This window comes from Lynx rufus, unplaced genomic scaffold (genome assembly GCF_022079265.1).
Source record: "Lynx rufus isolate CCGP_SWC_20201006 ecotype Redwood Valley unplaced genomic scaffold, mLynRuf1.p SCAF_16, whole genome shotgun sequence".
Lineage (NCBI taxonomy): Eukaryota > Metazoa > Chordata > Mammalia > Carnivora > Felidae > Lynx > Lynx rufus.
Window position 1 is genome coordinate 5,284,715 of NW_025814830.1, and position 25,447 is coordinate 5,310,161.

The window sequence follows — 25,447 nt, forward strand, 5'->3', positions numbered from 1 at the left end:
AATATGAGAGGTGGGAGGTCGGGAGGGATGTGGGGAGAGGCCTGAGAGGTGCTCCCCTACAACTCATTGGAGGCATTGAGACTCAAAGAGAGGCCAGAGTTGGTTCCGGGGTCACCTTCCGATTGCCTCGCGGTCCGTCCCCACCCTCCTTCCGGCGCCCTCCTGCTCTCTGTCTGAAGGGGTTCCTGGGTCACCCCTACAGGAGCCCCCCCCCCCACCTTTGGCCAAGATGCCTTTGGGACTCTCTGCAGGGAGCACCCGCTCCGAGGATGGAACCGAGGCCTTCCTGGAAGGAATGGGTAATTCAGACGCTCTTGGCTTTTTTTCCCACTCATTCCTCAGTTGTCCCAAGTTCTAGGTACCGTGCTGCGGGACACGGGGTGGGGGGTGGGGGGAAGCGGGGAGGCCTTCCAGGAGAGTCCTCTAGCGGGGAACACACATGCGTGGGAATGGAGGTGGAGCAGGGCAGATGGATAGGCCAAGCCTGGAGGGCTTCCTGCAGGAGGAGAAGTTTGTGTGGGGCTTGGAACTCCTCCCAGGAGTTACCGATGGGAGAAGGAAGGGATGAGCGTTTCAGCAGAGGGAACATGTGCCTAGAACAGGGTTTCTAAGCCTCCACACAGTTGACGCTTGGAGTCAGATCATTCTTTAGTCATGGCGGCTGTCCTGGGCGTTGTAGGACATCCCTGACCTCTATCCGTTACATGCCAGGAGCAGCCTGTCCCACCCCGTCCCCACATCCTGACAATCAAAAGTGTCTCCAGACATTGCCAACTGTCCTTGCGCGCAGAATCACTGGTTGAGAACCACTGGGCCTTGGGAGGTGGGGAGCTAGCTGGTGGCCCAGACTGGAGAGGTGGTTAGGCTCAGGTCATAGGGGGCCTTGAACCCCGGGCCCAGGACCTGCGGCTTTGTCCTCAGGCCCTGGAACTCCGTTCTGGGTGTAGAAAGACCTTCCGGGATTGTGAAGGGAGGCCCGGAGGCTGGGGAGGAGGCTGGGGTGATGGTCCCGGCAGGACAAGATGAGACCTGAGCTTGGAGGATGGGCTGCGAGTGAGGAGGCCAGAGGACAGGACTGAGGACTGCTGGGCTACGGGGGCTGAAGGGGCGAGGGGGAACAAGACTGCGGTCCCCAGATCTTGGCCGCAAGTTCCAGATCCTCTGTGGCCGGCGCCTGAGGACCGTGAGGCCTTCCGGGAGCGCCCTCTAGTGGGGAGGCGGAAGTGTGCCCAAACCGGGAGTAGACGTGCGTTTGGGGGAAAAATCCCCCGGAGGTCAGCTTGGGGTCCGGGAGTACCAAGGGGGTGAGGTAGGCGTGAGGGATACAGGAACTGAGGTGCAGGGCTAGAGGGGTGTTGGGGACTGGGTGGGCCTTCCGGCTGCAGTTTGTGGGAGCCGGAGTTCCCAGGCCCTGGAGAGGGAGGGGCTGGGGCCGGGATCTCTACTGAGCCCAGTTGGCTGGTCCTGCCCTCAGCGGATTGGGAGCTGAGCCGACTGCGACGGCAGTGCAAAGTGATGGAGGGAGAGAGGCGGGCTTACAGCAAGGAAGTCCACCAGCGCATCAGCAAGCAACTGTGAGCCCCGTGCCTGGACCCGGAGCTTGGGGAGCGAGGGGGCTCTTAAAGGGGTTGGGGGCCCGCCTCCTGGGTCCCAGAGGGGAAGGGGCAGGCCGGGTGTCTGGCCGTTAGTGATTCTGAGACTCTGCCCCTCGCTGGCTTGCTCTCCACCTCCCGGCCTGGGCAGTGAGGAGATCCAGCGCCTGGAGGGGGTGCGGGATAAACTTCAGGTGCAGATCCGCGTGGCCCAGAGCCAGGTCAAGCGGCTGCGGGACAGCGAGAGGCTGGAGAACACGGGTCATCTGCTGAAGTGTCGGGTCCGGGTGCAGGCCGAGGTCAAGGAGCTACAGGAGCAGACCAGAGCCCTGGACAAGCAGGTGGGTTCGGACACCAGCCTCTGTGGATCGGAACTGCTCTGAGCCTTGGCTTCCTGGTGTGAAAATGGGCCCATTTGAAATCATGCGCGTGGGAGAGTTATATTCAGACTCCAATAGGAATGCAGGTGTTTTGTGCTTAGCACAGCCCCACACACCCCAAAACGGAGCTGGTGCGGTTAAAGGGGACAGAAAGTCTCACCTCCTGACGTCAGCAAAACCTGCAGTAGAGTCCTGGCCCTGCCGCGTCAGAGCTGTGTGACCACGGGCAGCTCTCCGACCTCTCTGGGCCCTAGTTTTTGCATCTGCAAAAAGGGGACGTTGGTAACCCAGCCGTGTCGACCTGGGTCTCTAATCCCACCTGCCCAAGACCTTGACCTGGGACACAGCGTGACTTTTCTAGGGCAGGGTTCTTCCAGGTTTCTGTGACCGTCACTCCTGAGGCAGTTCACACGCCTGTGGATGTAAACACACACGTATTTGGGAAACAAAAGTTTTCACCAGGGAATAGTTGTTTTATTTTTTTTTCTTCCCCAGGTGGGATTCATTCTGCTATTTTCTGTTCTATTCTTCATTAAAAAGAAACAGTTGCTTCCCTAGACCAAATGATTTCTTGCACACGATTGGATCACAATCAGGAGTTTGAAGGTTGCTTATCTCGGTGGTGTGTATTACTTTCCTATTTGTGCTGTAACGGATTACTACAGACTTGGTGGGTTAAAGTAATACAAATTAGTTATCTTACAGTGCTGGAGGACAGAAGGCCAAAATGGGTCTCCCTGGGCTAAATTCAGGGTATCAGCGGGCAGCCTTTCTTCTGAAGAGACAGAGTGTGAGTAGGGGAGGGGCAGTGAGAGAGGGAGACACAGAATCCGAAGCGGGCTCCAGGCTCTGAGCTGTCCGCACAGAGCCTGACGCTGGGCTTGAACTCATGAACCGTGAGATCGTGATCTGAAGTCGGACACTCAACCTACTGAGCCACCCAGGTGCCCCTGGACTTTTAAAAAAAATTTAAGAATTTTTATTTTTTTTTTAATTTTTTTCAATGTTTTTTTATTTATTTTTGGGACAGAGAGAGACAGAGCATGAACGGGGGAGGGGCAGAGAGAGAGGGAGACACAGAATCGAAAGCAGGCTCCAGGCTCCGAGCCATCAGCCCAGAGCCCGACGCGGGGCTCGAACTCATGGACCCTGAGATCGTGACCTGAGCTGAAGTCGGACGCTTAACCGACTGCGCCACCCAGGCGCCCCATGGACTGACTTTTAAAACTTCCAATCTACTACCGACGGCTACTTGTATAAGGCTTTTGCCTTGACACTTGCACTCAGAATAGCCTCAAAACACAGTTTCTGATGCTTGCTTAAATTCTCTCATTTTCTGAGCCTGTCACATCAGAGACTGATGACAGACAGCCCTTGGACTTGGCACTAGTTTATAGCGCTCACCGGTCTGTGTAGAAATAAAAAAAAAAGTAGGGACACCTGGATGGCTCAGTTTGTGAAGCATCTGACTTCAGCTCAGGTCATGATCTTGCAATTCGTGAGTTCGAGCCCCACGTCGGGCTCTGTGCTGACGGCTCAGCCTGCTTCAGATTCCGTGTCTCTCTCTTTCTGTGCCCCCCCCCTCTCAAAAGTAAATAAACATTAAAAAAAAAAAAGCTGATAAAATTCAGCATCCATCCATGCTAGAAAACTCTTAGAAGGTGACAAGGAATAAAAGGAAATTTCCTGAGTTGGCAAAGGACAACTATAAAACATCTATAGAAAATATCATATTTGATAGCAAAACATGAAAAAAAATTATCTTTGAGATCAGTAACAATATAAGGATGTCACCTAGCACCACTTCCATTTAAGATTGTACTGGAGGGGCGCCTGGGTGGCGTAGTCGGTTAAGCGTCCGACTTCAGCCAGGTCACGATCTCACGGTCCGTGAGTTCGAGCCCCGCGTCAGGCTCTGGGCTGATGGCTCGGAGCCTGGAGCTTGTTTCCGATTCTGTGTCTCCCTCTCTCTCTGCCCCTCCCCCGTTCATGCTCTGTCCCCAAAATAAATAAAAACGTTGAAAAAAAATTAAAAAAAAAAAAAAGATTGTACTGGAGGTTCTATCTGGTGCAGTGGGGCCAAGAAAAAAAAAACACAACATTGGAGAGGAAAAAATGAAATTGTCATTGTTTGTAGATGATGTATTTGTGTACAGAGAATATCCAGAAGACTCTAACACTAACTGTTTTTGTAATTAACAAGGTATGTTAACAATGTGGCTGGATACAGAATTAATGTTCCAAGTTAATATTTCCCTGTATTAGCAGCAACTATGATAAAATAAGAGAAGAAAACACGCACTTATAATAAGCCACAGAAGTACCTGAGAAGAAATCTAACAAAAGTGTGCCAGACCTCTATGGAGTAAATTGTAAAATTTTATTGAGGGATATGAAAGAACAGCTTAATAAATATAGAGATCTATCAATGGATTGGAAGAGTTAGTGCCCTAAAATGCCAGGTCTCCAAAATAATTTATAGTTTCAATGTAATCCCAACCAAAGCACGGAAAGTCTTTTTTCAATGGACGAAATTGACAAGCAGATTCTAAGGTTTCTATGGCAGTCAACGGACGAGATGACATAGACTGACTTAAAAGAAGAAGAACAATGCGAAAGGATGTGCTTTCTCACTTCTCAAGATCTAGTATAAAATTCTTGTAATTGATGGAGGGCTAATCAAATGGATCAATGGGACAGAGGAGAGAGCCCTGTAAGAGACCAATGCACATGTGGACATCTGATGCACAACTTCGGGACACGGGAAAAGAGGGCTTTGATAACGGTGCTGTGAAAACTGGATGTTCATACTGTAAGATGAAAGAGAGACCCTTATCTCTCCTCCAACCCCCATAACTAATTCCAGACGGATCAGATCTAACCATGTGAAGGTAGGGAAGGATTTCTTAAATTAGTTATAGAAATCTCTACTTCTAAAGAAAAAGACTGTTACTTCCGGTGACTTTAAAGCTAATAACTTTTGTTGAAAGAAACATAGAGTGTGCAAAGAAGGTCGTGGAATGGAAAGTTATTTGCAACGCATATAGCTGACAAAGGACTATTATCAAGAACATATAAAGAACAACTACAAATCATTGAAGAGTCAGCCCAATTAAAAAAAAAATAGCCAAAGGATTTGGGCTGACATATCACAAAACGAGAGATTCAGATGTCCCAATAAATGTAGGAATGACTCACCACTCATTAGTAATCAGAGAAAGGCAAATGGAAATCGCAATGAGGTTCCATTAATCACTCGCCAAATTTTCCAAACTCAGTGTCCGAAAATACCAAGTGTTGGGGAGTAAAGGAGCAAGTGGGAACTCCTAATGAACCGTGGGTGGGGACATAAATTGTCACACGTATTCTGAAAAGTCTTTCCCCCCATTACCTATTACCTTTAAAGATAGACCTACCCTGGGTTTCAGGATCACACCCACTCGGCATGATCACCGGAAGCAGTCTCGCAGGAGGATAGGGAACAGGAAACACCTGCATCTTCTCACGACGGCATCAAACACATCTTCCTTGAGCATCCAGGGGCTGCTTCTCAGCACCTCCAGCTGGGTGATCCCACGCAAGCGGGTGGGTGATGCCCACCTTGGCAGAGGGAGGCATCACACACAAGAGGAGTCATCTCTGTAACAGCTCATGAAGACAAAGCCTAAGTCTAACCCCCCCCACTCAGTGATAAGAAAAACTCCACAGAGAAGCCAGATGTCTGCTCAGTCCTGGTCATGTAGGCTCTTGGGATCTATGAGCCCACTCGAAGTCCTTTTAGTCCAGTGTAGTTCACCAATCAGGTCGTTTTTATAATAAACACCGTTGCCTGGGAACAGAGCTGGCATTCCATAGTTACCTTAACCCGGTATGTTTCCATGAAAACAGTGTCAGAAGAAGGTAAGCCAAACTCACCTTCTAAGGGAAAACAGGTTTAGACCTATTGTTAACTCTTCTTCCCACCCAGCAAGTGCACTTCTGAGCATGTGCCCTGGAACCAGGATTCATGTAAAGAGATGTTGAAAGAAGCATGATCACGTATTGGCCAGCTCCAAACTGGAAATAACCCAAAGGTCCATCAGTATGTGAGTGAACAAATAAATTGTGGAATAGTCACATAATGAAATAGTATACAGCAATGAAAAATGAGTGAATCACAATTACAGCCACAAGGGTGAGTCTAACACACATTTGCAGGAAGCAAGACAAAAAACATACAGAGAGTGGGGCGCCTGGGTGGTTCCGTTGGCTAAGCGACCGACTCTTGGTTTCAGCTCAGGTCATGATCTCCCAGTTCATGGGATTGAGCCCCGCACTGTCAGTTCAGAGCCTGCTTGGGATTCTCTCTCTCCCTCACTCGCTTCCCCTCCCCCACTCGCACTCTCTCTTTCAAAATAAATACACTTAAAACAGAGGGAAAAAAAAAACCCACACAGGTAGCACGATTTCATTCACATAAAATTCAAAATCAGGCCAAATGCAACTTTTGTTTAGGGGTACGTACATGGGTGATAAAACCATAAAGTAAAAACATGAATTTCACTTAAGGAAGTATGGTAAACAGAAGAGTGATCCCTGTAAGATGTCCACCTCCTAATCCTGGGAACCTGTGAGTATCTTACTTTACATGGCAGAAGAGACTGCGGATGTGATTGAGGATTTTGAGTTGGGGAGATTACCCTAGATTAAACCGGAATTCTCCCCCGGAGCTTCCAGAAGGAATTCAGCCTGGCTGACACCTTGATTTTCTGAAACCAGTGAAATTGATTTCGGACTTCTGACCTTCAGAACTGTAAGAAAAAAGGTCGTGGTGTTTTAAGCCAGTCCGTGTGTGGTACTTTGTTCCAGCAGTAATAGGAACTGACAGAGGAAGGGCAGTGGCACGTCTGTGGAGAGGAAGGGGGGAGTGATGAGGGGGGGGAGGATCTGCATTGCTGTCAGCATTCTGGTTCTCGACCTGGCAGGTGGTTCAAGGATGTTCAGTTAAAAATACGTATAATGAGGGGTGCCTGGGTGGCGCAGTGGGTTAAGCGTCCGACTTCAGCCAGGTCACGATCTTGCGGTCCGTGAGTTCGAGCCCCGCGTCGGGCTCTGGGCTGATGGCTCGGAGCCTGGAGCCTGTTTCCGATTCTGTGTCTCCCTCTCTCTCTGCCCCTCCCCTGTTCATGCTCTGTCTCTCTCTGTCCCAAAAATAAATAAAAAACGTTGAAAAAAATTTAAAAATACGTATAATGAATTGTACGTACATCATCTATGCCCTTTTCTGTGCACAGTGACTTTAAAAAAAAAAGTTTATTTATTTTTGAGACAGAGACAGAGAGAGGCAGAGAGAGAGATAGGGAGAGAGAGAGAATCCCAAGCAGGCTCCACACTGTCCGCTCAGAGCCCGATGTAGGGCTTGAATTCATGAACCGTGAAATCATGACCTGAGCCAAAACCAAGAGTTGGATGCTTAACCAACTAACCCACCCAAGTGGCCCCATAGTGACATTTTTTTTTAAGAAAACAAACAAAAAAAGATGCTAGCCATCGTAGACCTAAATGTAAAATCTAAAATTATAGAACTTTTAGGGGCACCTGGGTGGCTTAGTCAGTTAAGCATCCAACTTCAGCTCAGGTCATGATCTCATGGTTCGTGGGTTCGAGCCCCGCATCAGGCTCTGTGCTGACAGCTCAGAGCCTGGAGCCTGCTTCGGATTCTGTGTCTCCCTCTCTCTGTCCCTCCCCTGCTCACACTCTGTGGGTGTGTGTGTCTCTCTCAAAAATAAACATTAAAAATTTTTTTTTGAAACTATAAAACTTTTAGAAGGAAACAGGAGAAGAGCTTTGTGAGCTTGGCTTAGGCAAAGATTTCTTTCTTTCTTTCTTTCTTTCTTTCTTTCTTTCTTTCTTTCTTTCTTTCTCCTTTTTTTTTTTTTAAGCTTAGGCAAAGATTTCTCAGCTACATCACCAAAAGCATGATCCATAAAAGGACATATTGACAAACCGGACTCCATAAAATTTGAAAACTTCCCTTCAAAAGTTATTGTTAAGAGAATGACAAGCTAAGCCCTACAAGGGGAGAGAATATTTGTCACGTGTGCAGCTGATAAAGAACTCGTATCTAGACTTTATCAAGAACTCTCAGTAAGAAAACAGTGGATCCAATTAGGAAAAACTGGTGAAAGACTCGAACAGACACTTCACGAGAAAACATATAAGATGATAAAAAGTACGTGGAAGAGGCTCAGTGGTGTTAGTCATTAAAGGAATGCAAATTAAAGTCACGAGAAACTTCTACACGCCATTTTAGAATGGCTAAAATTAAAAAGACTATACCAAGTGTTGATGAGGATGTGGAGGAACTGGAACTCACACAGCCTGCTGGGCGGAATGTAAATGGCACCACCACTTTGGAAACCACTTTGGCAGTTCCTAAAAAACTAAATGTACCCTAACCATACGAATCAGACATTCTACCCCCTAAGCATTTACCCAAGAGAAAACGAGGCATATGTTCGTTGGTACAAAGACTTGCACGCGAGTCTTCGTAACAGCTTTATCTGTAAAATTCAAGATGGAAACCATTCAAATGTCCACCAGAAGGTGAATGGATAAGGAAATTGTGGTACATCCATACAATGGAAAGCTACTCACCAATAAAAAGGAATGGGCTATTGATATACCCAACAAGGTGGATGAATTTCAGAATAACTGCTCTGAGTGAAAGAAGCCAGACCCCTCCCCCTCACAAAGAGTGTACACTATGCGAGTCCATTGATTGACTGACTGATTGATTTTTAAGTAATTTCTACACCCAACGTGGGGCTCGAACTTACAACATCAAGAGTCTACCGACTGGGCCAGCCAGGCACCCCTATGATTTCCTTTACAAAACTCCTTAGTGACAGAAAACACATGGGTGACTGCCAGGGGGAGGGGACCGTAGGAAGCAAATGCACAGAAAAATGACAAAGGGACACAAGGAAACTTTTGGGGGAGATATGTTCACTAATCTTGATTACGCCAGTCTTATCAAATTGTATACTTTAAATGGTGTAGTTTTATTGTATGTTATTTATACTTCGATAAAGCTGTCAGAAAAGTTTCCTACCTCACACCGTATAAAAACATAAGTTCTGGGGCACTTGGGCGGCTCAGTTGGTTGAGCATCTCACTCTTGATTTCCGCTCAGGTCATGATCCCAGGGTTGTGGGATCAAGCCTTGCATCAGACTCCGTGCTGAGCATGGAACCTGCTTTCTCTCTCTCTCTCTCTCTCTCTCTCTCTCTCTCCCCATCTCCCCCACTCATGCTCTCTCTCTAAAATAAAACAAACATAAATTCTAGTGTTATTAGAGACCCAAATGTGAAAAGCAAAATTTGAGGAGTGTGTTTTCTAATCTTGGGAGGAATTTCTGAAGCGAGTGGGTCCTAAGCTTTCCTTGTGCCCAGAACCCTTAATTTCTGAGTAACATTTTTAGAACCCCTAACCTCCAACAGTCAGCGGTGTGCCGTGAAACCAGCAGGTAGGGAGGCAAAACACCCTGATTTATAGCATTGGCTGATTTTCCTAACAAATACAGGTATCCCCTGCTGTTTGAAAATTGCGCGTTATACCGCTTTGCTTTTTCAGAAGACCTGTGTTAGTACCTGTTTTCACTAAGTGAAAGATGACTGAGGAGGACTTGAACTTTTACCAGAAAAAAAAAAAAGGCAAAAAAGAAAAAATAGCATTCAGCATTTGTGGCCCCCAAGCTCCTTCCTGGGGACCACACGCAGCATGCCAGAGGTGTGAACTCGGTCTGTCGGCGTCTATGTTTTATCTTGGTTTATTTTGTGCATCTGTTAGCAAGGTGTGTCCTAAGGTATCAGAAAAGCCTAAGAGGTTATTTTTGGGGTCTCGGAATGCTATACGCTTTTTCCTGTACAAGTTACTGGTATTTCCTTCTTCACTTTCTGCTGTGTTGGCTTATGAAGGGTCTCATAGGAACGGTGTACTTTCAGATGATGGGGAAACCTGTACTCTCGACTTGGCTGCGGTGAAGGCATCCTAAGATGACCAGGGAGTCACATGCTTGTGCAACGCCCTCCCCTTCAGTTGGGGGCAGAACCTGTGACTTGCTTCTGGCCAAGAAAATACAGCCTGAGGGGATGTCACTTCCTCCATTAGGTTATGCCATCTAAGACTGTCCCCTTGGGGCGCCTGGGTGGCTCAGTCCGTTGAGTGTCTGACTTCGGCTCAGGTCATGATCTCACAGGTCGTGGGGTTCGATCCCCGCATCGGGCTCTGTGCTGACAGCTCAGAGCCCGCTTTGGATCATCTCTCTCTCTCTCTCTCTCTCTCTCTCTCTCTACCCCTCCCCTTCTCTCTCTCTCTCTCTCTCTTTCATACACACATACACACACACACACACAAATAAAAACATTCAATAATAATGAAAAAAAGACTGTCCCTTACTAGGGGCATCTGGGTGGTTCAGTAGGCTAAGCATCTGACTTTGGCTCAGGTCATGATCTCAGGGCTCCTGAGTTCGAGCCACGAGTCGGGCTCTGTGCTGACAGCTCGGCACCTGGAGCCTGCTTCGGATTCTGTGTCTCCCTCTCTCTCTGCCCCCCTCCCACTCACGGTCTCTCTCTCTCAAAAATAAACATTCAAAAGATTTTTAAACAAACCAGTGTTTTCATCCTAACAACCTAGAGACCATTTGAGAATCCACAAGTAGAAAACAAAGTTGTATTTCATTCTTTTTTTTAAATGTTTATGCACTTTTTGAGAGACAGAGCATGAGTGGGCGGAGGGGCACAGAGAGAGGGAGACACAGAATCCGAAGCAGGCTCCAGGCTCTGAGCTGACAGCAGAGACAGCCTGATTCAGGGCTCGAACCTGCAAACTGTGAGATCCTGACCTGAGCCAAAGTCGGACGCTTAACCGACTGAGCCACCCAGGTGTCCCCTGTGTTTCATTCTTAAAAACCACAATTACTTACCTGTGGGATGTTTGTGCCTTTGGGTCTTGGAGTCAGATTGGACTCACCACTCTTGCTCTGTGCTGACTTCTGTGCAGTACTTGGCTTTTCTTTTCTTTCTTTCTTTCTTTCTTTCTTTCTTTCTTTCTTTCTTTCTCCTTCCTTCCTTCCTTCCTTCCTTCCTTCCTTCCTTCCTTCTTTCTTTCATTGAAAATTTGACTGGGATAATTTTTTTTTTAATTTTTTTTTCAACGTTTATTTATTTTTGGGACAGAGAGAGACAGAGCATGAACGGGGGAGGGGCAGAGAGACAGGGAGACACAGAATCGGAAACAGGCTCCAGGCTCCGAGCCATCAGCCCAGAGCCCGACGCGGGGCTCGAACTCACGGACCGCGAGATCGTGACCTGGCTGAAGTCGGACGCTTAACCGACTGCGCCACCCAGGCGCCCCTTGACTGGGATAATTATAGATGCATGGCAATTGGAAGAAATAATAAGAAATAGAGGTCCGTCCCACTGGTAACATTTCTGGATATTTGATTTATTTAAAAATGTTTATTCATTTATTTTTGTGCACAAGAGGGGCAGGGACAGAGAGAGAGAGGGAGAGAGAGAATCCCAAGCAGGCTCTGGGCTTTTGGTAGCCCCCCGACGTGGGGCTTGATCTCCTGAACCATGAGACCACCACCTGAATCGAAATGAAGAGTTGGCCACTTAACCAGCTGAGCTACCCGGGAAGTGCCCCCCCCCACCCCCGTGGATGTTTGAAACTCAGTTTCACAAAGACGTGACTCATCAAAAGGAACATAGCACCGTCTTATGTTGAACCTGTGAACTACCTTGAGCTTGTAGTTCATGCGGTGTCTGACCAGTGTCAGCGTGCCTCCCTCAAAACTGAAAATATCAGGGCGCCTGGGTGGCTCAGTTGGTTGGGCGTCTGACTTTCGCTCAGGTCATGATCTCACAGTTCGTGGGTTCGAGCCCCACGTCGGGCTCTGTGCTGACAGCTCGGAGCCTGGAGCCTGCTTCAGAGTCTGTGCCTCCCTCTCTCTCTGTCCCTTCCCTGCTTGCACTCTGTCTCTTAAAAATGAATAAAAACGTAAAAAAAAATTTTTTTTTAACTAAAAAAAAAAAAACCCTGAAAATATCCCCATGGTTGCTTGCCCCTTTGAACTTGTTGCAGTGCTCGGGGGTGCCTGGGTGCATGAGTTCGTTTTCTAGGGGGCGCGGTAACAAAGAACCACAAACTTTGGGTGGTTTAAATGACAGGAATTTATTGTCCCATGTTTTGTAGGTTGGGGGCCCAAGATGGAAGTGTTGGAGGGTGGCGTTTTCCCTCTGTGCACCTTCTAGGTCCAAATTTCCCCTTTGCATAACGACACCAGTCATACTGGATCGGGGCCCACCCTCATGACCTCATCTTGACTTGATTATCTCTGTAAAGAGCCTGTCTCCAAATCAGGTCACGTCCTGAGGTCCCGGGGATTAGCACTTAAACATAGGAATTTGGGGGGGCGGGACCCAATCTAACCCGAATTAGGAAACGCAGCCTTAAAGCAATTCCATTTATTCGTCTGATCTGCACGTTTTAGTGAGAACCTACTGTGTTAGGCACACGCCCAAAAAGACAGCATTCTGCCCTCATGGAGCTTCCCATTTTATTGGGGAGACGGCATGCCCCAAATGAGTAAAGATGAATAGGGAAATGAGGACAGGTTGGCAAAGGTTTCACGCATAGCTACACCCAGGGGACTCTCACGGCATCAGGGCTCATTCTCATCATTCTCTCAGTCTCTCGTCTCCACTTTGTCTAGTGGCCTCATCCTCCCAGGACCCTCCGTGTGCTGGGGACTTGGACAGCGGAAGTTCTAGAGCCCCATCCATCTACCGCATGCACGTGCCCCCAAAATACCAGGAAGGGATTCAGGCTGGTTCAGCTTGGCTCACGTGCCCATCCCTAGGACGGTCACATGGACCGTAGGAACCTGGGTCACGTGGCTGGTAGGGCGGCTCGTTGTGTTTGGAAGCTAGAACCACATGGAAAGTGGGACCCACCAGCAGAAGAAGGATAGAACAGATGGCTGGGGCCACAAGGGTGGCAGATGGCAGCCACACTCGGCCGCTCACCTCTCTTGGTGTCTCAGTCACTCCCACATTCAGCCATCCAACAGTTACTACCACCCCCTCTCCTCCAGATCCAGGAGTGGGAGACCCGGATCTTTAACCACAGTAAGGATATCAAGGCCCCGGGACTCGTCCTGGATCAGAAGGTCAAGATCCGGCGAAGGATCAAGATCCTAGAAGACCAGTTGGACAGGGTGAGGGCCAGCCTCTTGGCTCTCTCCAGACCTGAGCTCTGGGGGTTGGGGGGCGGGGGGAACTGAGCATGGGGTCAAGTTCCAGAAATGGTAGACCAGATGCCTGGAGGGGGACAGGCCTGAAATGCTGGGCTCCCTGAGAAGGATCAGGGGGCATCCTGAGGGATGGAGTGTCCCCAAGGAAAGGAGACTGATGCCTGGGTCCTTAGGGGAGCTGGGCAATGCTCTCAGGGTCCCCAAATAGGGAATGGGCCCCCGCACGTGACAAGCGCCCAACCTTGGCCGAGTGTGGAAGAGGGAGGCAGGCGGGGCCTCAGACAGACTTTTGTACCCACCCCCCCCCCAGGTCACCTGTCGCTTTGACATCCAGCTGGTGCGGAATGCGGCCCTGCGGGAAGAGTTGGATCTCCTGCGCGTTGAGAGGAACCGCTATCTGAACATGGATCGTAAGCTGCAGAAGGTCAGTGGCCTCGAAGGGCCAAGGAGCCCTTGGCCCAGCTGGGGTAGGGAGAGGATTCGACTCCAGCACTCCGGCCTCAAGTACGGAATCCACTGGAGACATAGGTTGACATCAGTCCAGAGGACATGGGGACCTCGAAACTGTTCCAGGACGCCTCTCACAAAGAAAGCAGCCTCGTTTCGAATTGCAGAAGCCAGGGATGTCATTTTGAATATTCTCAGCCGGGGCAGTCAATGAGCGAGCAAGACCATTTCCGTTCTATGGGTATTTCTGTAATCTTCGATGGCCCTCGAGGAACCTTCTCTTTCTCCTCCACCTTCCCTTCCCTGAACAAAATAGTGCAAAGAACTCTAGCCTTCCCCAAGATTGATAATTTGCCACATTCACACACACACATGTTCTAATTATTATTATTATTTTTTACTGAAAATAATCACAGTTGCTGGACTTGGGAGAGCGCAGGGCAGACATTATGCCCCTAAGAACTTCCATGTGAATTTCCCGAGAATGAGACCATTTTCTTACCAAAACACAGGGCAGTTTTCCAAGTCAGGGACTTCAAAGTTATTACAATCCTAAGCAGTCCCTATTGAAAGTTCTCTGATGGTCCCAGTGATGCTCTTTGTAGCCGATTTGATTTTCCGGCTCTAGGCTCCAAGCCAGGGCCCCACGTCGCATTTGGTTGTCCTGGCTCTGTTCATCTGGAACCATCCCTGGGCCCTTCTTTGTCTTCATGACTTTGACATTTTGGAGCCAAGTCTCCTCCGTGTGGGTTTGTCCGATCTTTCTTCACGATGAGATGCACCTTGCGCATTTTTGGCGGAACACCAGAGAAGCGATGCTGTGTCCTTGGTACGCACTGGGTAGGAGGCACGTCGGTCCCTTAACTAGCGATGTCGCCTTTGATCCCTTGGTTCACCAGATTCCTCCCACGGACGTCTCCCTTTGTGATGAGTAAGTAGAGATTCTTGGAGACTTGGTCAATATCTTGGTCCCCGACACATTTTTCACTTGGTGGTTTTGGCATCCATGAATGATTCTTACCGGAATGGTTATTACTGTCACAACGGCTGCCGAATGGTGACCCCTTTCTCGACCTCCGTCATCTCTCCCGCATTTATTAGTTAGCATTTCACTCAAGGAAGGGCCTCGCGTTCTCCGCTGTATATTTTGTGTGTTATCAGGAAGCTTTCGAGTATTCTTACATCATCGTTCATTAGGATGTTCAAATTGTCCCGGGTTTGGCCAGTGGGAGACCTTAAGCCGGCCTCTGTGTCCTTTTGATGGGCCCCATCGTTTTTGTTTTTGTTGTTTGTTTTAACATTTCCTTACTTCTGGCACAGGAAAATAGTCCAGATAATTTGCACTCGTTCCGCCCCCACCCCGGAGTTAGCCGCGACGCTACTCCCGGGAGTCTTGGTCCCTTCTGGAAAGGAGGAGGTGTTGAGAAATGATGAGACAGCCACTGCCAGAGGGGCCTCAGTGACCCCGGGGCAATATTGCTTTGAGGCCCTTTTTCTGGAGAGAATGAGGGAACACACACATATACTTTGTTGTTGCTTTTTAATTAAAAAAATTTTTTTCTAAGAGAGAGAGGGAGAGAGCGCACTGAAGAGGGGGGAGGGGCAGAGAGAGGGGGACGGAGGACCCGAAACAGGCTCTGGAAGGAAAGCACAGAGCCCAGCGCGGGGCTTGAACTCACAAACCGTGAGATTATGACCTGAGCTGAAGGCACTTAACCGACTGAGCCACCCAGGTGCCCCTTTTAAATTTTTAGAAAATGTGTATTTATTTATTAAAAAAAATTTTTTTAATGTTTATTTTTGAGAGAGAGGGAGCACAGAGCCCGACGTGGGGCTCAAACCCATGAACTGTGAGATCATGACCTGAGCCCAAGTCGGATGCTTAACTGACTGAGCCACCCAGGCGCCCCGATGTTTATTTTTGAGAGAGAGAGAGTACAAGGGGGGGAGGGGCAGAGAGAGAAGGAGACAACAGAATCCGAAGCAGGCTCCAGGCCCTGAGCTGTCAGCACAGAGCCCGACTCGTTCGTTTTGCCCTCTGAGGGTCCAGGGATCTGTCTCTCTATCCAGAATTATCGTATTCAGAAGGCACTTGAATTAATTCCTGGTTTTGGTGGGGGTTCTGTGTGCTTATGTTCTTTGTTTAAAGTGCTGGGTTCGGGACGCCTGGGGTCTCAATAGACTGAGCATCTGACTCTTGATTTTGGCTCAGGTCATGATGTCCCGGTTTGTGGGACTGAACCCCACATCGGGCTCTGTGCTGAGCCTGCTTAATAAGATGCTCTCTCTCTCTCTCTGCTCCTTCCACGTTCGGGCTCCAAGCTGTCGGCACGGAGCCCGACGCGGGGCTGGAACCCACGAACCATGAGCTCATGAGCTGAGCCCAAGTCCGACGCTTAACAGACTCGGCCCCCCAGGCGCTCCCCCAAAACCTGTTTAAAGTACAGTTCGGTTCATTTGTTTCTGTTTTGTATTCTGTTTTACTTCTCCCCCTTCCTCCCATCACTGTTGATTCGATATTCTTGATGAACATAGAAACCATTAACAGAGGTTCCCAAACCAAAAGTCTTCCAAAAGGTACCCCAGAGAAACATCATTTCTAATTGCATTCAAATAATACACATTATATCCGTGGGTAAATATATATATATATTATATATAATTAATATATATATTAATATATATATCCGTGGGTAAATATATTATATATATTTATATATAATTAATATGCATTAATATATAATAATATATTAATATATAATAATATATAATTAATATATAATATACAATAATATATAATTAATATATAATATATAATAATATATAATTAATATATAATATTATATATATATTAATATATATATATATTTCCTCCCTTCTCTCTCCTGAAAGGACCCTTTGTACCCATAATAACCGCCAAGACATTTCTTTGCAACTAGAAAGTGGATGGGTGTGGTCACAGTTAGGAAATTCACGCACATTTCTCAACCCAACTTGGGTGGGTGTTCTTAGCAATGTTCTGGGGTGAGGGTTTCACGGCGAGAAGCCCTCTGAGCCAGCAGGCCAGCCCAGCGGCCGCCAACGAGGAAGGTCCACGCATGTGGGAGGCCCGCGAGTCCTGCCTGCTTATTGCGGGGTGGGGTGGGGGTGGGGGCGCCGGGCCTAAAAGAAGGCCCTACAGTGAGGAGGCCGTAAGAAAGACATCGGTTCTGTCTCGTCCTCTGTCAGGAAATCAGCGCCCTGCGACGCACGGTCAGCGCCCTAATGGTCTCTTCTGCGGCCGCCTACACCGTCAGGTAGGACCCCGCTTTGGCTCCCGCGTGGGGGCCGCGCTCATGCAGCACGCGCTTTGCGGTAGGCTGTGGCAGGCGGGTCGGAACTCCAGAAATAGACTGTCGCAACCTTTTTTTTTTTTTTTTTTAAATAAGGTGCCCCCTTTCTCTCCTTCCGGTGATCTCCCAGTCCCTCGGGGCGAGGTCCCACTCGGGGGTGTGGAGGAACCTCTTTGGCCCCAGTCTGTGAATGGCATTGTTGCACACGGGGTGTGGGGAGAGTGAACCCAGACGCTGCTTGCCCTGGCGCGGGTGGCCCCGGGGACAGCCACCTGGGAAGCGTCGCGGCATGAGAGTAATTAGATCATTAGATTGTTACGCTGAAAGGTAGGAGATCCTCTCAGGCCCCCTTCAGATGGAGTCACGTTGTGTGGAGTCCAGAAGTCCCCGCCGTTGTACATTTTGGCCTCTGTCTGGGGGCTCCCGTGCTGGCCCCTGCCCCAGCCTTGCTTCTTTATGAGCTTGGACCCCTTCTCTTGCTCCGAATGGTTTCCTACTTTCTTTATTTTATTTTATTTTATTTTATTTTATTTTATTTTATTTTATTTTATTTTAATTGTTTACACTCTATTCTGTTTTGTTTTATTTATATAGGGGCGGCCGGGTAGCTCCGTCCGATTTCGGCTCAGGTCATGATCTTGCCATTTGTGGGTTCGAGCCCCGCCTCAGGCTCTGTGCCGACAGCTCAGAGCCCGGAGCCTGCTTCGGATTCTGTGTCTCCCTCTCCCTCTCTGCCTCTCCCCTGCTCATGCTCTCTCTCCCTCAAAAATAAATAAACGTTAAAAAAATTTTTTTTAAATGTTATTTATATATTTGGAGAGAGAGAGAGAGTGAGAGACAGAGCATGAGCAGGGGAGGAGCAGAGAGAGAGCAAAGCAGGTTCCAGGCTTTGAGTTGTCAGCACAGAGCCCAAGGTGGGGCTCGATCTTGTAAACCGTGAGATCATGACCTGAACCGAAACCGAGAGTCGGACGCTTGACCGACTGAGTCACCCAGGCGCCCAGTTTCCTGCCTTCTCTTCAGGTAGGAATATTGTTTGTCCCTCATGACGCCTGCTTACTCATGGCACATGATTCCTCAGGACATCAATTATAGCCCAGATCGACCTTAATGGTTGCTGAGATTTCTTCCTTGCTTGGGGCCTCCGATGACACTCCTCCGGCAGATGGCCGAGGGCAGGCTAGCTGGGTACTGGGACAGGGTGGTCTCATCGTATTGACGCTTCCCGTCAGACCTGCCAGCGGGTCCATCGCTTCCTTGCTGGATGACCCGGGGCCGGTCACATCCGCCCTCTGAGCCTGCTTCCTCCGCGGTGACAGGACCCGTCATCATGGCGGCTACCTCACGGGGATGCTGTTGTAGAAAGGTCGGGAAGTCGGGATCCCTCTTCCCCGCCCCTCAGTTGGCATGGAACCCAAGGCACGGAAAGCGCCACGAGTCCCAATCCCCGAGAAGGGCTGCCACCAGCACCTGGAGATGGAGGTGTCACTAGGGGCTGGTGGCAGGGTGGGGTGAGGCCTCCCACCGAGGAGGGCTGACTTGAGAAGGCCTTGAAGGAATTTGAAAAGAACACGAAGCTGGTGAGGGCGCCTGCGTGGCTCGGTCGGTTTCGCATCAGACTCTTGACTTCCGCTCAGGTCGCGATCTCATGAGTTCGAGCCCCGCATCCGGCTCTGTCGGCAGGGAGCCTACTTAGGATTCTCTCTCTCTGCCCCTCCCTCACTTGTGCGCAGGAGCTCGCTCCCTCAAAATAGATAAATAAACTAAAAAAAAAAAAAAAAAAGAAATAGAAGCTGGTGCTGGGGCTGGGGCTGGAGGCAACCAAAGTTGGCACGGGTGAGAAGGTGGGAAGGAGAATGGCCGGAGGGCAGGGACCTGCGGAGATGGGCCTGCTGTTCTCCCAACATAACGACCGGGTGATCTTTGACCCTGTGACGCGTGGGGCCCTAGGAATTTCTGCTGCACTATGTGTAAAAGCTGAAAAGCTCAGTGACCGAGGCTTCCAGAGCGTCCCCGGTATCCTGACACGCGGCTGATGTCATCTGTGTGTCCAACATGAGGCCCCGAATGGTCCCGGCCGCTATTTCCAATCACATGACCCCCGGACTCGGCCGATTGCCTTAACGCCTGGGGTCTAACCCTCCCGGGGCGGGAGCAGAATCTCTAACTGTGGCCTCCTGTCCCACGGCTCACACAATAATGCACAGCCCCCCCACCCCAGGACCCCGTGTGTTCTCCGCAGCACGGCCCCCTCGTGGGCGAGGCCATCAGTCCCTTATGTGGCCCCGTCCCCGCCCTGGTTCCACCCCCGTCACCTGACTCCCTTGCAGGATCCTAGAAAGTGTTCTGCCTTTTTGTGACCTGGGGGGGGGGGGTGGGGACTGCCACCTGATTCTGCCCCATCCCTGGGACCCCAGGCTGCGCCGTCCTCCCTGACCCCTGGGCTCGCCCCCCCCCCCATCCCCCCCAGGGAGGAGGCAAAGACCAAGCTGGGCCTGCTGCAGGAGAGGGCGGATAAGGAGGTGGCCCAGAACGAGACGGAGCTGCAGACCCTGCATCGGCACATAGCGCACCTCGACCAGTTCCACCGCTTCCTCAAGCTCAAGAACGACGAGCGGCAGCTGGACCCCGCCGTCGTGGAGAAGCGCGAGAAGCGGGGTGAGACCCGGGCCGCCGGCCGGGGTGGGGTGGGGGGGGGAGGAGGCGGACGGGGCTCAGGGGCTCCCGGCCCCTCCGCCGACCTCACTGCCCCAACTCCCGCAGCCCGGGAGGTGGCCGAAGGCCTCCGGAAGACGTCCCAGGAGAAGCTGGTGCTGCACTGCGAAGATGCCATGAACAAACTGTCCCAGCTGACTGGGGAGAGCGACCCGGACGTGCTGGTGGAGAGGTACCTGGAGAGTGAGTACGGGGCCGCGGCGGTGGGGGGGCGTCCAGGCGCGGGATGGGCTCGGTCACCCACATCGGGGGGCCTCCGCTTGGGCCCCGGGGGCTTCTGCACCTGCGATGCAGACGCGAGGCGTCAGGGACGCGCTACTCGCCGGGCTCCGTGCGCCCCCGTCTCTCTCCCTCCCCGGTCCCTTCCTTCTGCGCTGGTCCCCCTGGGGCCTGGAACGCTCAGTCCCCTCGGGGTGTCTTTATTTCCTTTTGGTGTTTGTTTCTAGGCGTGTCTGTGTCCCAGTCCCCCCCCCCCCCCGCCCCCTCTTCGAGGGCCTGCCGGCCACTCTCCAGATCTGCCCTCGACCTCTGGGAGTCTCCCTCTGGTGCTTGTTGCTGTAGTCCCCCGGGGCCTGGTCTCTAGCGCGCGCGCGCTCTCTCTCTCCCCCCCCCCCCCCCCCCCCCGCTGCTTTCTCTGCCTCACTTCTCTCTTGCTCTGCGTTTCTCGGTATCTCTGGGTCTCTCTCTGGACTTGGCCGCCGTCTCTCTTACTCCGACTTGCTCTGCCTGCCTCTGTGCCCCTCCGTCTCTGCCTCCCTTGGTCTCTGCGTGTTTGTCTCTGCGTGGCCGTCCTCCCCGTCTCTTTCCCTGTCCCGCGCGGGTCCCTCCGCCTCCGGCCCCCTGGATCCGCCTCTCCCGCCTCTCGCCAGGGGAGGGGCGCAACTTCGCGGAGTTCACCTTCATCAACGAGCAGAACTCGGAACTGGAGCGCCTGCAGGAGGAGATCAAGGAGGTGAGGGAGGCCCCCCTTCCCCACTCCCTTCTCCCCTCCCCTCCGCCGCCTCCGCGCGCGCGACGCTCCCCCCACCCGCCCCCGCCCCCAATACCTCCGGCCGCGCGCTCGCGCCCCGCAGTTGCAGGAGACCTTGGCGAGCACTCGCCGGAGCGAGGATAACCTTCGCGAGCAAAGAGAGCAGCAGCGAAGGGCCCTGCAGCAGCGAACCGACGAGGTGCGCGCGGAGGCCGACCAGGTGGAGGCCCGCTTCCAGGACCTTCGGGGGCAGCTGGAGAAGCTCAAGGCCGGTGAGCGCCGGCCCCAGCTCCTTCACCTGGGAGGACGCGATGCGTGGCCGGCCCCGGGCTGGCCGCCTGGAGATGGGCCCGTCTGCCCACCCGGTACCCCCCATCCACTCATCCATCCTTCCATCCTTCCGGGGTGCGGGGCCCAAGAGTCAGGCTGCCCCGGGTTTGAAGCCAGCGCCGTCATTTGGGTGCGGTTTCCTGGGCCTGAGACCCTCTGGAAACTGGAATGGGCAGCGCGTGGATTCCTGGGTTGTCACGAGAATTGGATAGGGTGACCGTAGGGAAGGGACAGAAGGTGGCCCTGGTGCCTCTGAGCAAGCAGGGGGGCCACCTGTGGTCACAGTAGGAGATCGGTTACCGGCAGATCCTCCTTTTCTCTGTGGTGACCATGACTGCTGCCCTGTGCTAGGTGAGGAGGCAGGGGTGGGGTGGAGGGGGGGCAGGGGTGGAGAGGAGACCAGCCTGGGTGCTGGGTGTTCCGCAGCCTTCAGAATAGCTAGGGTGAAGGACGGACCCTCAGACGGGGTGGGAGCCTCGGCCCCGCTTGGAATGTGGGGACCGTAACGTGCGAGGCCCAGCTGAGGACCAAAAGGCGGGGTCCCTTGTTAAAAAAAAAAAATGGTGCAGGGGCCTACAGCCGGCTGACACCTGCTCTGTGAAGGGGGGTGGGCGGTGACCCATGGCTTCCTGGGAGCAGAAATGCTGGAGGCTGAGTTTGAGGGGTGAGTATTTAACTGCAGAGCTGGGAGGGGTAGGTGCTCCCAGCACACGGGGCCTGGCCTGGTGGGGGTAAGACCCCTCTATGAGACAGGGAATGTGGGAGAAGGAGTGGGTTTGGAGATGCCCCTGAAATTCAGAGTGAGCAGCGCGGGGGGGACGTTCAGGGAGGGACCCCCGGGACCACGGGGACAAGCGGTAGAGACGCAGTGAGGTGAGGTGTGCCATGCGAGATTTGTGTCAAGGTCACGGGTGCCGCCTGACGTCACTAACAATAACCAGTCACAGCCGAACAATAACTAGATGCAAGCGGGCCACGTGGGGGCCAACCGTGACAGATGAGCACGGGTCGCGACAGTGGCCAGCGGGCCCGCCAGGGGCAGTGGTTAACGCAGTCCGGGCAGCAGCGTGGGGGGGGGGGGGTGGCCCAATATTTAAAAAACACAGGAAACAGCCTCAGTGGTGGATCTCCCAGGGGAGCACCCCCCCCCAGGGGAGCACCCCTGTGAGTACCTCTCTGGGGGAGCTCCTGAGGTGGGGGTGTCACTGGGCGGGATGGCAGTTGGGTGTTCCTGAGCTGCGTGAAGAAGTCTTTCAGCAGGTAGTGACTTTGTCCGCTTTCCCCTTGACCCCCCCCCGTCACTTTTTGAACCCCTGTGGTTCCTCGGGAGCCGGGTGGCCAGGCCCACAGTGTCGCTCTCGTGCCCTCTGAGCTCGGGCAAGTGGCTTTCCATCCCGGAGCCTGGCTTGGCATCTCCGTCGCCCCGGAGCAGCGGAGACCGGAGGGCAGGGAGAGGCAGGGCGTCGCATCCGTGACGGCCTGTCCCCTCCGACCTCAGACATCCAGCAGCTCTTCACCAGGGCCCAGTGTGACAACACCATCATCAAGGACCTCCTGGGGGTCAAGACCCACATGAGAGACCGGGACATCAGCCTCTTCCTGGGCCTCATCGAGAAGCGGCTGGTTGATCTCTTGACGGTGCAGGCCTACGTAGACGTCCGGGTGGAGGTGTGGGGGGTACTGTGTGGGCGGGGGGTTGGGGGGGGGACAGGGAACCGGAAGCTTGGAGGCCAGGGCCTTGGGGGTGAGCCGACCACTGCCTTATCCACCCTCCAGACCCCCACCCCCTCCAGCTTGGCTAACGCTGCCCTCCTGGTTCTGGGCCAGAGCCCCGAGGACCTTCCAAAGAAGCTGGCCCCGCCGCAGCTCCCTGACAATCCGTGAGGCCTCCGGGCGCAGAGGCGACGGTGGGATGGAGGCTTTTGGGGGGGCTCCAGGATCCCGGAGGGTGGGTGCAGCTCTGGGGCGGAGTAGAAGGTGGGAGTGATCGCCTCGAGAAGGAGTAGGGTGCTGCTGAGGACGGAGCTGGCCCTGGGGAGACCAGAAAGGGCCAAGGGCGCTCGGGCTGGCCGGAGCAAGGTCTCCGGGTAGCGCAACGGGGAGCCCTTGGCCTCCTGTGCGGCTGAGTGTCCTCCCTGCCTCCCGCCCCCGGCGCCCCACTTTAGGGACGACCTCCCAGGCTTCGAGGCCAAAGACTATCCGATGAGCAAGGAAGAGCTGCGCAGCCAAGTGACGCAGTTGGTGAGCATGGGCGGCAGGTCCCCCCTCCCGGGGCAGGTCCTCAGCCCCCTGTGGGGGCCCTCACTCGCCGCCCCCTCCCCCCACACAGCTCGAGGCGCAGGAGCAGCAAAAGAAGGAATTAGCCGAGGCCTTGAGGAAGGTCAACAGCAACCTGAGCGTCTCCAGCCTCCCCAGCGTCCAGAGGGTCAGCTCGGGCTCACCCCTGACGACCGCCAAGAGCCCCAGCGGGGTCCCCGGGTCCATCCTGAGCCAGAGGGCTAGTGGCGTCCTGGCATCCGGTGGAGACCGCACCACGAGCACCAACGTCGGCCGCGTCGCCTTGGGAGAACCCGGCTCCAGCACGGGCCGCGTGACCTTCGGTTCCGCCAGCGCCGTGGGGGCGCCCGTGTCCAGCCGGGGCTCGACTGGGGGCCGCGTGACCTTCAGACCCCCCAGCTCTAGTAGCTACCTGGGCTCCACCGGAGACTTGAGGTCCAGCGGAGGCCAGGACAGCCCCGCGGGTGCGGAGAGCAGGGGCACCGGGTCAGAGTCAAGCGCAGGCCCCGGGACCAGCACCAGCAAAGACTAGCGGCCCGCCCCCCGCCCCCCTCCTTGCCCTTGGCTCCCTGCGGGCCCCGCTCTGCCTTGAGATTTCCCCGCGACCCTCCTGGTTCCAGGCCCTCTGTGAGTCTTTGCTCCGCATCTGTCTGCCCCTGCCCTTCCCGTTGTCCCTGTGTCCATCTGCTGGCTGTCGTCTGCTCAGCGATGTCTCCTGGTCCCTTTCTCTCTTTCCAAACCCCGCCCCCCCATTTCCCTTCCTGTCTCCCCATTTCCTGTCGTCTTGGCTTCCCATTCAGTGTGTGTTCCTGTCTCCTGTTCACGTCTCTGCCCCCATCACTGCTGGTGCCCCGCCTCCCCCGTCCTGTGTCTGCTTCCCCACTTCTAATTCCCTCTCCTGTCTCTACCTGCCGGGCTCTCCTTGTGCCTCATGACCCCATCTCTGCAGCTCCTCGTTCCTCACCCTCCCCCGGGAACCCCCAGGACTGCCCCCCCCCCACCCCAGGACTGGGCAGCAGGGGAAGACTTGGAGGAAAGATGTCAGGGTCAGCATGAGCTGCGACCCTAGAAAATAAAGGTCAGAGCCTGACTGCTACCCCAGCCCAGTTACAGGTGTATATGTGGGCAACCAGGCTGGACACATGGCAGTTCCCTTTACCTCTGGCCCAGGGGGAAATGTATGACCTTTGTCCCTACTCCCTGCAATTCATTCATTCTTATTTATTTATTTATTTATTTATTTATTTAATCTATCTGTCTATTTATTTATTTTTGAGACCTCCACATTTCAGGCTCTACTGAGAACTGGGATGTATCAGTCAGGATGGGTTGGGTTATGCCGCAGTAACGAACACCCCCCCAGGATCTCAGTGGCCTTATACTGGAAAGGCTTATTACTTGCTGGTGTTCCTGGTCTTATGTGGGTCCCCTAAGGGCTCTCCTCTGCGTCACCTTTGTGACCCAGGCCCGTGGAACAGCATCCGCCTGGAGCGCTGCTAATTCTTTGGCCCTGGGAAACAGAGAAAGTGGTAAGGCTGACAATGTTCTTTTTTTTTTTTAATGTTTATTCATTTTTGAGACAGAGACAGAGCACGAATGGGGGAAGGTCAGAGAGAGAGGGAGACACAGAATCTGAACCAGGCTCCAGGCTCTGAGCTGTCAGCACAGAGCCTGACGCGGGGCTCGAACTCATGGACCGTGAGATCGTGACCTGAGCCGAAGTCGGATGCCCAAATGACTGAGCCACCCAGGCGCCCCCTAGGCTGACAAAGTTCTTACAGCTTCCGTGTGGATATGATCCGTGTCACTGGACTTGCATTTATTGACCCAAGTAGGTCATGTCATGACGTGTGACTTCAAGATTTTTTTTTTTCTTAGTGTTTGTTAAGTTTTGAGAGACAGGGTTAGAGACAGAGAGAGAGCGAGCACGAGTGGGTGAGGGTTAGAGAGAGAGGGAGACACAGAATCGGAAGCGGGCTCCAGGCCCTGAGCTGTCAGCACAGAGCCCGATGTGGGGCTCAAACCCACGAGCTGTGAGATCACGACCTGAGCCGAAGTCGGACGCTTAACCGACGGAGCCACCCAGGCGCCCCCGATGATGT

At 52.7% G+C, this 25,447-nt stretch overlaps 1 protein-coding gene and 1 non-coding gene across 2 annotated transcripts; both read left to right on the plus strand.

Annotated features, from left to right (window-relative positions):
* Positions 1-209: 209 nt before the first annotated feature.
* Positions 210-24,618, plus strand: ODAD1 (outer dynein arm docking complex subunit 1). The gene is given in 15 exon segments (XM_047077711.1): positions 210-299; positions 1,475-1,574; positions 1,744-1,933; positions 13,116-13,238; positions 13,585-13,698; positions 16,950-17,017; positions 19,524-19,711; positions 19,817-19,951; positions 20,638-20,720; positions 20,842-21,010; positions 22,567-22,736; positions 22,845-22,948; positions 23,234-23,309; positions 23,398-23,823; positions 23,825-24,618. Coding segments are annotated over 15 exon segments (2,472 nt in total). The 5' UTR covers positions 210-229; the 3' UTR covers positions 24,281-24,618.
* On the plus strand, positions 11,831-11,915 carry TRNAE-UUC (transfer RNA glutamic acid (anticodon UUC)). The gene has a single exon. It is a non-coding gene; the product is annotated as a tRNA-Glu (tRNA).
* Positions 24,619-25,447: the final 829 nt, after the last annotated feature.